Raw genomic sequence first — 12,822 nt, forward strand, 5'->3', positions numbered from 1 at the left:
TGCTGGAGGTGCGGAAGGGAGCGGACGAGGCGGCGCTGGCTCGGGCGGAGCTGGAGAAGCGTGTGGATAGCCTGCTGGATGAGCTGGCTTTCCTTAAGAAAGTGCACGAGGAGGAGCTGGCGGAGCTGCAGGCTCAGATCCAGTACGCGCATCTCTCGGTGGAGATGGACGTGTCGGCTAAACCCGACAAAACTCTCCGCCGCCCTGCGCGATATCCGCGCTCAGTACGAGAAGCTGGCGGCTCGCAACATGCAAAACGCCGAGGAGTGGTTCCGCAGCCGCTTCACCGTCCTCAGCGAAAGCGCCGCCAAGAATACCGACGCCGTCCGCGCCGCCAAGGACGAGGTGTCCGAGAGCCGCCGGCTGCTCAAAGCCAAGACGCTGGAGATCGAGGCCACCCGCGGCATGAACGAGGCGCTGGAGAAGCAGCTGCAGGAGCTGGAAGAGAAGCAGAGCGCTGACATCTCCGCCCTGCAGGTGAGGGGGGGTGTTGGGGACATTGCCTCTAGCTCACTCGCAGATTCTGTAATTAAGCTGCGTGTCTAAACCAGAAGGTATCGTAAAATTATAATGCAAAATGCCCCTGGTGCATAATATATCACTTACACTGATAAAACCTTAACTATGAATTCGTTTTGTATCATATATACATCTACATCATTATAAAAAAAATCCTTAATCCTTTTACCCTTAAGCTAAAACTAGAAAAAGGACATACAGGCTTAGAACTAAAATTAAGTGCTATACAAATTTCATGCTCACTTTAGTCCTTGGATAGCAGAAAAATTAGGCACTTAACACTAATTAGCAGTGGAAAATAGGGTGTAGATGTCGGGGTGGGAAAACCCCTCCAGGGAAAGTGGGATTTGGTAAAAGGTGCCTTTTTGGCTGGGGGGTGAGTTGGAGCTGTTTGTTTCCGCTGTCTGCTAAAGCAAGATTAAGTTAATAGGATTAGAGAAATTCCTTCAAAGGTGTTATTGGTAGACATAGAACTAAGAATTTTATGCTGTCAATATTTTTGCTTCCCACAGGATACAATCAACAAACTAGAGAACGAGCTGAGAACCACAAAGAGCGAGATGGCTCGGTACTTGAAGGAATATCAAGATCTGCTCAATGTGAAAATGGCCCTGGACATTGAAATTGCGGCATATAGGTATGACGGGGGAATGCTATAGTAAGGCAGAACTTGGATTAGATTCCCATTCTCTCTTCAAGAGAATTCTATTTTTCATTCCTCCAGCATAAGTTTTCATAGCTGTCAGAGTTGAATCTAGTCCATTGTCTTGCTATTGGAAGCAGCAGTGCTTTTGGGGTAAAATATTTGCTTAAAATAAAATCTTCAGTGTAGCAAACTTCAGTGACTAATAATATGTATATGCATACAGAACTCTTAGCTTGGCAGTATATGATCTTGGTTCCCCATCTTTACAGATAAAAATACCTGCTCTGTAAGCAGTAGAGAGATTTAGTGTCAGTAGAACTTCCTAATACGGATGGCTGTGTTCTCAAAATCAGAAATCACTTACATGCTTTTGAGAACAGGCTTTGTTTCTAATTCACAGAAGCAATCTCCTAGAAAGCAAATATTTTACAGTGGAATTGTTGCTCTGTTTAGTGCTTTGTCTTGGATACCGTTAGCAATGGTAAATGCCAAAGCAGAGTTTCTCTGAATGCCACAAGGGGGAATATTGAGAAGGTGGCTCTAAACCTTGTCTAATAGCTAAACATAACATCAGATTCTTACATCTGCATTGTTCTCTGCAACCATACAGGCTGCCAAAATACACCTCTATCTTCACCTGCTATAGGAGCCTGATCCTAGAGGGGGTTTCTCCATTATTTCTCATAACAAGGAAAAGTATTAATTCACCAGTAGTACACACCTCTGGAACTTTTGAATTATTCCAAGAAGATGGGGTAGCATTACCACTTCATTATTCATTATGGGCTGGTTTTTGCACTCATAAGTATGCAGTCTCTAGGGCTTGTGTTGCTCAAAGCGTAATAGTATCTTGGCCCATAGATGAATCTGCTGAATACTGCTGCAGTGTAACTCTTTTCTGTTTGCCTTTTTTTTTTTTTTTTTTTTTTTCCCCCCCCTGCTAGGAAACTGCTGGAAGGTGAAGAGACCCGACTCAGTTTCACTAGTGTTGGAAGCATCACCAGTGGCTACACCCAGACTGCCCCGACTTTTGGCAGGGCACTGCCTACAGCGGTCTCCAGTCCAGCTCCTACTTGATGACAACCCGTTCCTTCCCCACGTACTACTCCAGTCATGTCCAGGAAGAGCAGATTGAAATAGAGGAAACAATTGAGGCTGCTAAAGCAGGAGAAGCCAAGGCAGCCCCTGCAGAAGAAGGTGAGGAAGAAGAGAAAGAGGAAGGTGAGGAAGAAGCAGGAGGTGAAGAGGCTGAAGAAGAGGAGGAAGGTACTTAGAGTTACTTTCAAATCCTTCTCTTTCATGCTTCACACTGCCCATATGGGGTAGAACCCAGAAATCCTAAATCTAATGGATTACACCACTCACATTGTTTGCTCACATGAGCAAAGGAACATGGTATTAAGTCCACAGCATTTAAGCAGGAAAGACTGAATATTGAATGGAAGATAAGATAAATGTTCAATGTCAGGCAGATTATAGGACTGATCATACTCCCTTGGAAATCACTAGGTGTTTTTCCATTCAAGTTCCAAAAACAAGAATGAGAATACTTTAACAGCATGTAATGCTGTATTCATATGGCAGCAAAAAGTACTTAGCTCTTACAGGTATTCTCAAAAAGAAGGAATGAGAACATCCTGAGCCAAATACTAACTCCCAGAGCATAGCCTGTGATAATGAGAACATCAGCTGATGTCTGTAGCTGCTGGGTTCAGTGGGTAGCAATAGCTGTTGCCTGAGATGTAGGTAGTTTTCTTGTTCAACCAAAGGATATGCCACTTTCTTGCCACCCCATAATTTATTTACCAAACTCAAACTTTAAAGGAAATGTAAAAGGAACATTATCCAGAGTTGCTTTCCCAACTTCACTTATGTAGCTCTGAACCTGAACACATCTGAAATGCATTAATTACTATTGAACTATTCTAGGAGTTTATTAGTGTAAAGATTAATTATAATGATAGCTAAAGAGCCCATTGGAGAGTAATGGCAAGATTTCCTTTTTGAACTCAAGCTTTTGGATAAGGCTTAAAGCAATTAGTCCACAGTCAATTACTATTTTTCACGGCCAAGCTTTTGAAAAGACCTAGAAAGTGTTTCACTCCCTCTGAAATCTAGGACAAGTTGCTTGTGTAGTTTTGTTGGTCTCCCTTGCAAGTCCTAGATAAATGTTCCTGCTTTCATACAAAAATCAGTTGCCAGCCCCCTCCTGTTCAACTGGCTGCCATCCAAATGTGCGGGGTTGAAGGGTGCAGGTATCTTGGTTCCTGTTAAATTGGGATTAGGAACAGTACATAGATGTGCAGTATTCCTTTTTGTCTCTCAAAGGTGCAAAGGAAGAATCTGAAGAAGCCAAAGAGGGTGAGGAAGAGGAAGGAGAAGGGGAAGAAACAGCAGCTGAAGAAGGAGAGGAGTCTCAGGAAACTGCTGAGGAAGCTGGTGAGGAGGAAAAGGAAGAGAAAGAACCAGCAGGAAAAGAAGAGAGTAAAGTGAAGAAGGCAGCTTGATTTTTAGGCAGCCCAGCTTTCTCATCAGGTCAACAGAATAAAAGATGATTGACTGAGCTAAAATTGCAGTCTCACATATTTAATTCAGTGACCACTGAGGTTTAAAGTTCATGATCTATGATGTTTCTCTCTGTGCAGAGTATCAGTATGCTTGCAGAGCACCCACTGGCTTGCTCCCTGAATGCCGCATGGTCTACACGTATGAATTCAGGGGTTATGTCTTTCTTGGGTGATTCAGAACCTTAAAATTTAAAAAGGGAAAAAAAAATTCATGGGAATGAGTGTTATCTTTAACTTGCATTTAAAATAATTATGGAAACCTTGGGTGGGTAAAATAATGGAGGCTTCAATAAGTATGTGCAATAAAGCTAGTCAATAAAGTTACAGAAATGCTTACACTGATTCCTTGTGTGTGTCATGTGTCACTAATTCACTTAAAAGGTTGATAAAGTGTCATATCACAGTCGTCTTTCAAGCCTGTGTAATGGGATGGGGGATACTGGTTTCTGTCTCTAGCTGGTACACTTGGGGGACTAACAGGTGGACAAAATTTCTTGATGAGGCTGTAAAATTTCACATGGAAATTTTACAATGGTAAAAATACACGGGAATCTGAATGTGCTGGTAGCTTTGTGATGGGTCTCAGTGGGCTGTTGTATGCACCCAAGAACAAACTCCCTTTTGCCTTAGAATAAATTGAGACATTTGAACAAACCAATACAGAAACAAGATGCAAATGTGGCTGTTAAATGTAGGTAGGCAGCTCTGTGATGACTGACAGTCCAGCAATGGAAAAGGAGAATGACTGCTGATGCAGGTGGGACTTGGAGAAACTTTGGTATATTAAGAAAAAAAAAAAAAAAGCTGGGGTGCACTGTTAGAGGGAAGGAAGGACAAGGTGGGGAGAGGTCTCTCTGCTACTTGCATGAACTGCCTTTCCAGGGTGCAATCTTAACTTAATCCAGTAGGGACTGAAGTGGCTTGTTTTCTACTGATAATTTTGCAGGGCCTTTTTAAGCTTTAAAAAGGTCTAATCTGGGATTAGGCATCAAATAGGAACAGCTCGAACAGCAGCAAAGCCTGATGATTCTGAAAGCAATGTCCTGGCAGTCTGAGCCTATTGGTTTTCAATGGGCCAAAGTTGATGCATAAAATTAAACCCCATGCGAAGGCCAGGGTCTAAACTCATGTTGCAAGTTAAGCCATTTTAAATACACTAAACCCATGGAAATCCACATTAAATGGGCTTTACGTGGCTGCACTAAACCTCCCAGGCACTTTCAGCTAGATGGATTTTTTGTGTAGGGTTTGGGTGTAAATTAATTTTGGACGTGGACTTCATGGTATCAGTTGATTTGTATGGGATCTGCTTTATGGCTATGTTCAGAGAGAAAAGAAGTGTCTTTTCAGACAAACTTTAGGGGTGTTCCAAAAGCATCTCCCTTCCCAGTGCTGAAAGAATTATAAAGAAGAAGATAATGGATGAGGTAAGCACTTAAAATAATTCTTTCCTTCCATGTTCCCAGGAAAAACAGCAGGAGAAAGAATAATAAGCTTTGGTAAAACCATTTAGGAAACAGTTTGTACTGGTGTAATAATTCCAGTAACTCCTATTCAGGGAGTCCCAGTATTGTTCCCAAATGCTTTTTTTTTTTTTTTTTTTTCAATTTTCTTGTATTTTTTGATGCTTTTGAGAGCCAGAAGTCAGATGTAAATTAATTTTCCCTTTCTTCCACAACATCTTACAAGTCTTTCTTTTCACCTTTCCTTTCTGCTTTTAATGGACATTTTTCTACATGTTTATGCAGACTTGTTCTTACAAAGCAGATGTTGTTTTCCACCTCCAGGAAAGCGGTGGTGAGGGCTGCTTGCAGTACCACGGACCAGGGACTCGACCGTGCCGTTTGCTCAGTGCTTTTAAAAGCTGTTAATGGGACTGCAGGAGACCTGCTCCTTTTGGTGTGTGATACCCCCGTTCAAACCCACAGAATACTGAGTCCAGGAGATGGCCCTTGGAAATTCACCGAAGTGCATTGCTCCATCAGAAAATTCTTAGCATGGCACTAGAGTTGGGAGAGAGTTTCTGCCCTTAGACAGCAAAAACCACCTTATGCAGTGGATTAGAAACCATCCCAGCCATTAAAGCCAAACCACTGTTAGATTGGTGTATATTGAAACCACTGCCCCCGTTCTGCCTGTCTCCAAGCACTCTGAGCTCCTTTTAACTTTGCAATACCTGATTTTGCTTCCTCTTTCACTTTTTTTTTTTCTTTTTTTTTTTTAGCAGATAAACTTCATCGTTCAGCCCTTTTTATCCCTGTCACTTCTGGGAAGCGATACAGCTTGCATCTCCCCAGAGCATTGCAGCCAGGCTGCTGGGGATGCTCTCAAACCAGTCTGTCCCAGTCCGATCCCCTCTCCGTATGTTATTTTAATGCGTTGCAGCTAGAGGAGAGATTTCCCGACTCTGCAGGGACCATGTGAGTCACAGCCATGGCAGGGAGCTGCAGAGGGTGACAGGCTGCAGTGACCATCCCGCCTGGTTTGGGACCCCCAGTCCTGCCTTGCTGCGGAGGTCAGCTGGTGGGAGGGAGGATGGAAGCGGGTGTTTGTGTGCCGAGATGCTCTCAGGGTTGTGGGGATCCTGCCGGCAACGCTGGTGTTACCTTTGGGAACCCAGGAGCTCGCTTTGACGCAATGCAGTAAACGCAGGCAGAGGGAGACACGAGAGAGAAACTTTAACCCAAGTTGCAGCTGCGAGCAAAGCCGTCAGTCTGTCCCTGAATTGTCTCTTGCTGCGTGGGCAGACGGGGTCTGGATAGGTCTGAGATCTCATCCCAGGGAAGACAAATAAATACACAGAGGTCCTGAATGCTTTTCGTGAGATACACGTACACACGCTCACTCCCCTTCCACTCATCCTTGTCCAGGTATAATATCCAGATTCTAGGAATTTACCTCCTAATAACTAAATAATTGACAATTCATCATTTGCTGCCTTCCGAGGTTAGTTAAGGGTGGGTTAATCCTGCACAGAGAAGGACGAAAGCCCACATGTGAATGGGAAGAGCACGTAGCCTGGTGCCTGCAGAAAATTCTAGTGCCTGACTCAGCTCCCTGGCAGATGCAACCTATTTGTGTTTCGTAACACTTCCCAGTTTGTTTCCACCTGGAATTAGTTCTGGGATGCTGAAAAAAATCATAGCTCTTCCACGAGCTGGTACAATCAAAAGATCCTGTTTCAGAGCCCCCAGCTCCTGAAGTCATGGGGGTCTTGATGGTCCACCTTGAATTAATTATTGAACATTAATTATTGTTTTTCCCTAACGGAGTCTTTCATATTGATAATGAACTTCTGTGTCTGAAAGTGATTAATCCCTTCACTGGTTGTGCAGAGTCTGGAGAAGTAATTGGTGCAGAACAGGCAAATAACATACTGTTTATGCATCTCTGCCCTGGAATTATGCTATCTTTTGAAACTGTTTGATTGCAGATGTCAGTAGACAAAACCTCTTGGCAACATTAAATATTAATCGGTTCTTATAGTTTTATAAATATTTAGAAATGTGTTAACCAGTTGCTTATTTCTCTCAGGGTTTGACGGGAACATTTGCAGTGGGAAATAGGCTAAACTCACTAATTTATTTTGTGTGTTAGAGCAGAGAAAAAAAAATGCAGTTCTGGGTCATAATTAAAAGCTGAAATATGTTTTGGGTGGAAAAGGTGGGGGGAAACGAGGATATTTTGAAATACATCATCCCAGAGGGTAGCCCAGGAGTTGGCCTCCCACGCAGGCTGTGCAGAGACATCCCAAAACCATCCCGGACAGCCGATGGACCCTGCGCAGAAGTGCGGATACAGCCCCTCTGTGCACGAAACCGCAGTCCTGCTTGGGTGCCAGGGTGCAAGCAGAGTCGAAACACCACAAATAATAACCTCCAGGTCCTTGTACCTGGATCCTACCAACACTGAAAAAAAAGCATAGGATGAAAAATAGCAAGCCAGCTTGGGATCCCACCTGCACCTGTGTCAGCCCACGTTAACAGTGTTCTTGAGTCTCCCGCTGACATCAACATTTAATTCTCTGTACAAGGTGACCCTTGTACATGAGATGCTGAAGATGCCTGACTTTCCCTGCGGAGGGGTGGTAGCCCACCAGCTTTGCTGTTTGGGACATTTTGGCAGATTCTGGAACTTGTTTGGAAGCAGGTAAAGAGAAAGTTCCATGTTAAATGTTGGTCTCTGGTTTAGTTTTTCATTTTAGTGTTATTGTTCTCTTGAAAATGTTGGTTCGATCCAAGAGGAAGATAGCTTCAGTGCTCCCAAACCATTGGGCATTTCTGTGTTTTAGCATCACATCCTGACAGCAAGCGAGCGTCACTGGGCCACTTCTCATTCGTAAAGGTATTTTTATGCCACGTACAGATGTAACTTTCACCAATAAGCTCACTACAGAGAAGCTGCCATTTAATTTGCTAACTCTACTTTAATTAAACATCACTCAACCAGCAAGCTGTCGAGCACAGATTTCCATTATTGATATCAGCAGGAGAAGCATTCATTATTTTGCTTACACAAAGCCATTCAGATTTATTTGAAAGGCTTATCTGCTGTGGACTCTTTGTGTTTTCTCCAGTGAAGAAGAGGTAGAACCCTTTCAATTACAAAGTACTTGATCCTCAATTATTGATAGGGGAAAGAATGGGAAGGCACATGCACCTCCTAGAGATTTTGATCAGACCCTCAATTAGTTAACAGATTTCAGGGCAGCCCATGTGCATTTATTTTCCATCTTGTGGGATTGTAGAGGGACCTTTAATTGGCTTTCTGCTTGGTACAGCCAGCCTGGAAGTAGCAGCAGACATTGGCCAAAGCTTAGGAAGCCTTTTGGAAAGAGAAAAATGTGTAAATTTGCTTTTATCTCTCAGTCATGCTCACAGCCAGGCTAGCTTCAGAGGAAAAAAAAAAATCAAGGAATGATCTGGAAGTTGCCACATCTTTAAGGCTCTCCTTACGTGGTGGGACTAGGGTGCAGGGAGGAAATTCCCCTTGCAGCAGAGTTTAACATTTTTACACCTGGTGCAAGCAGGAGTGCTCAGATAAGCAATGTCAGCACACCTGGCTGAGAGACCTTCCCACTGTGAGCAAAAGCACCTGCAGCCCCTCCAAGCACCTAAAGGCAGGCAGCAGAATTCACTACATCCCCCTTTGCTCTACAAAGCATTACATACAGCTCTCAATTGTTTGCTTAAACCAGCTCAAGTATTTGTGTTATGTTACAGGAAATTTGTTCATCATACCCACTTCAAACTTGTTTTCTAAATAAAAAAAAGAAAAAGGAAGAAAAGGAAAAAAACTTTTCAACCCACCCAACTCTGTTCCTGTTCAGGACAGAGGATGTAACTCCAGGGAAGGATCCGAGTTGGACAAAAGTCACCAGACAAGTCATTTTCAGTATTGACCTTTATTGAGCAAGAACTGCTGTGACTGTTTTACATCAAACAACAAAAGGTTGCGTACTGTGCATGTCAACTAGGTTCTCCCATGAGCAAAAGTCCACCCTAATTGCACCAGTGAGGTAAACATAATTATTTATAAGTAGCTTTTTTTTAAGGCTAGGAGAGTTCTGGTTCTCATGAATATTCTATTACTGTTTTCTGTTTGTTTTTTTGGCTCAGTTGGTTCTTTGCATAATACAACTTAAGTCGTTCCTCAGATATATCCCTCCAACAGCTCAGGAAATTCAAAAGCTTCCTTTGCACATTTCATCTCATGCACTATTAGTAGTAGTATTTTATTTTTTATTTTTTTTTAGATCCCCAAGCTCTGTGGAGGGAGTACATCTTGAGCCTGCATGCATTCCCCCCCCCTCCCCTATATTGCACAAAAAAGTAAAATACTGTGTGTCTGGAGCCTCCATGAGAGAACCCGTTCTGCTTTGAAGCCGTCACTCACATGCATTTTGCAGCTGTCATATGGCTTAACCTTTTGCACCGACCCAAGCTCTTTTTTTTTTTTTAATTTAGCTATGATTTATTTTATTCGGTCTCTTTAATCTCTTTTACTATGGCATGTGAAGTGACTTTCTCCACTTTCTTGGTGGACACTAATTTCTCCTCAAAGCTTTCTTCGTGTTCCTCTACCTTCTGAGTGACCGTCACCGACTTTGTGATGTATGTGGTTGTACTGTCCCCACCTTCAGTGATTTTCTCTGCTTTTTTGGTTACTACAATTTTCTCACCCTTATCATCAATCGGACTCACATCTAGGCCATTGGTGACCACTCCCTTGTCTTCCTCCTCAACCTCCTTCTCTTTGGATTCCTCCTTTTTCTCCTCCACCTCACCATTCACTGCAATGTCCTCTTTCCTGGACTCCTTCTCTACCTCTGCACTAATTTTTGTTACCTTGGTGACAGTGATGGTCTCCTCCACCACCGCCTTCTCATCTTTGACCGGGGAGGCTGGCTTCTCTGGAGAACGGGGCTTCTCCGGAGTCACCGGCTTTTCTGGGGTCGCTGGCTTCTCCGGAGAGCGGGGCTTTTCGGGGGTGGCCGGCTTTTCTGGAGAGCGGGGCTTCTCTGGGGTTGTCGGCTTCTCGGGGGTCACCGGCTTCTCCAGGGTTGCTTTCTCTGGGGTTGCCGGCTTCTCCGGTGTCGCTGGCTTCTCCGGGGTGGGTGCCTTGTCTGGAGAGGTTACCTTTGGCGTGGCTGGCTTCTCCGGAGATGCTGCCTTCTCTTCCTCCTTGGCTGGTTTCTCAGCACCTTTCTCCACCTTCTGTTCTTTTCCTGCTTCTGCAGCTGGTTCTTTCTGGGCAGCCTTGGCTGGCTCTGTTACTGGGGATTTAGGGGGGGACTTCCTGGCTTCTCCGGGGTGGGTGCCTTGTCTGGAGAGGTTACCTTTGGCGTGGCTGGCTTCTCCGGAGATGCTGCCTTCTCTTCCTCCTTGGCTGGTTTCTCAGCACCTTTCTCCACCTTCTGTTCTTTTCCTGCTTCTGCAGCTGGTTCTTTCTGGGCAGCCTTGGCTGGCTCTGTTACTGGGGATTTAGGGGGGGACTTCGGGGGTGACTTTGCAGGAGGTGTTTTGACCTTCTCCACCTTTGCTGCAACCTCTTCAGCCTTGCCCTTGGCCTCAGCTTCTTCCCTCTCTTCTTCAGCCTCCTCTTCCTTTTCCTCTATTTCTTCTTTTTCAGAACCTCCTTCTTCTGCTGCATCAGATTTTGCAGCTTCTTCCTCCTCTGCTTCCTCTTCCTCCTTTTCTTCCTCAGGTGCAGCTTCTTGTTCTGCAGCAGCCTTCTCAGAAACAGCTTCTTCCTCTGCAGCTTCTTCTGCTTTTTCTTCCTCCTGTTCCTCCTGCTGGGCCTTGGCTGCAATTTCTTCTGCAATAGCTGCTAGGGCATCTTCCATTTCAGACTTCTCATCCTCCACCTTTGTCTCTTCGATTATTTCTTCTACGAACTTGTGCTGGACCTTCAGCTTTGGTGGTTCAATTTTTGTTTTCTGAATTTTAGTAGATGCTATTGTGACAGATGGTTGCCTGTGTGTGAATATGGGTCCAGTAATGCTTCCAGAGAAGGCACTGAATCTTGTCTCTTCACCCTCCAGTAGCTTCCTAAGGGAATCAGGAGAAGGGGAAAAAATGAGCATAGAAACCCAACGTAAGGGACAGCTATTGCACTGTTTTCCTCTGTCAGCAGGATGAAACCTGTTTGTACATGGAATATGCTAGAGCTGATCAGCATAATCCATCATGTACAGCCCAGCTCAGCTCCCCTTGAATCAGCTCTTTTGCAAAATTCATATTCAACAAACAGCTTTTAGCTTGGTCTGCATGTGGCAGGTGTAACACCTTTGGCTGATCAGTTGAAATTCATCCTTGATGTCAAAAACTTTAGGATGGCAAAAATTAGCACAGAGTATGGCACAATAATTAACTTTCTAGGATGTGTTATGACTTGGGCAAAGTGAGAATTTGACACAGCCAACAGACCCAAATCAAATATTGAGGCTGAGACATTCAAAGCCCATTAGAGCAGATGTCCTAGTTCAATAGTTTGGGCATCCTCCTTGCTTGTGTGGCTGTGAGAACTGAAGAGACTTTTGTTCAGCTCACTTCTCTTTGGCAGCAAACAGCTATAGACACCAGGGTATCTGTGTTTGTCTGAACAACCTCAGGCATTTAAGCAGGTCTGGAGGGGTTTTTTGGTTTTACTTTTCTTATATTCAAATGCATGTTTTTCATCTGAGCCTGTGACCCAGAAAAATCAGCAGTTCTCCAAATGAGAGTTCTAAAGTGATGCAAAGGAGACTAAAAAAAAACCTGCCAGGTGATGGCAATAGCAAGCAACGTTCCTGCTCCAGATTAGAGTGGATGCCTTTAAAAGAAAGTTGAGCAAGAAAAGCAAAAGTGTTTGTGACAAGCAGATTAGCACTCTCTGCCTGAAACCATGATCAAGCAAGTGCACTGTCTCTCTCAAGCGATAAAAGGGACTTCAAGTGACAAGCACCGCTTGCTTGGCATATGCAAAGGAAATAGGAATTAAAAATAAATGTGTCTTTTGCTGCATCTTCTGCTTGGGTAAACAAGGGCAGAATGCGGCACCCAGGTGCTGCCGCACTGAGTCACGCTCTCCTGTGCCCACTGAGCTCCCTGGGAGCTCTGCCACTGATACCAGAGAACTCCTCCCTGATGGACTCTGGGTTCTTAGCACAAACATCCCATGGTCTGTATCAGTTTTTGGAATGGTTATAATAATTTAGTCAAGCTCTAATTTTACTTGTGTTCGCTGCATGCAGATGTTTCTTATCTGTGGCCAAGCCCCCCAAGCCAGCAGCATCTGCAGCGCTATTAGTATTCCAGACACATCTGCAATGATCCCACTGTACCTGTAAGCAGCAATTTCAATATCTAGGGCCATCTTGACATTGAGGAGGTCCTGGTACTCCCTCAAGTGACGTGCCATTTCCCACTTGGTTCCTCTAAGCTCGTTCTCCAGCTGATGGATCGTGTCCTGCAACAGAGAGGCAGCAAACCTGAGACACAGCCACAGCCTTCACATCGACACAGAGCAGGAAAACTTCTCAAAAGGGACTTTGGCAAACTCATTCCCTGGGAAGCACTGATCAGAGCAGGACCCTCCCCCCGGCTCCCA

At 44.4% G+C, this 12,822-nt stretch overlaps 2 protein-coding genes across 2 annotated transcripts; one reads left to right on the forward strand and one right to left on the reverse strand.

Annotated features, from left to right (window-relative positions):
• Window positions 1-5: 5 nt before the first annotated feature.
• Window positions 6-4,067, forward strand: LOC104466757 (neurofilament light polypeptide-like; the record flags this gene model as incomplete). The annotated part of the gene is given in 6 exon segments (XM_010080288.1): window positions 6-188; window positions 190-477; window positions 1,032-1,156; window positions 2,110-2,203; window positions 2,206-2,431; window positions 3,494-4,067. Coding segments are annotated over 6 exon segments (1,095 nt in total), but the record flags the coding sequence as incomplete, so codon positions are not given.
• A 5,053-nt stretch (window positions 4,068-9,120) lies between these two features.
• NEFM (neurofilament, medium polypeptide) lies at window positions 9,121-12,678 on the reverse strand. The gene is made up of 3 exons (XM_010080287.1): window positions 12,557-12,678; window positions 10,740-11,282; window positions 9,121-10,530 (listed from the first exon to the last, which is right to left on the reverse strand). The coding sequence occupies exons 1-3, from the start codon at window positions 12,631-12,633 to the stop codon at window positions 9,711-9,713; spliced, it is 1,440 nt and encodes a 479-aa protein (XP_010078589.1). The 5' UTR covers window positions 12,634-12,678; the 3' UTR covers window positions 9,121-9,710.
• Window positions 12,679-12,822: the final 144 nt, after the last annotated feature.

The sequence above is a fragment of the Pterocles gutturalis genome, unplaced genomic scaffold (assembly GCF_000699245.1).
Source record: "Pterocles gutturalis isolate BGI_N339 unplaced genomic scaffold, ASM69924v1 scaffold9859, whole genome shotgun sequence".
Lineage (NCBI taxonomy): Eukaryota > Metazoa > Chordata > Aves > Pterocliformes > Pteroclidae > Pterocles > Pterocles gutturalis.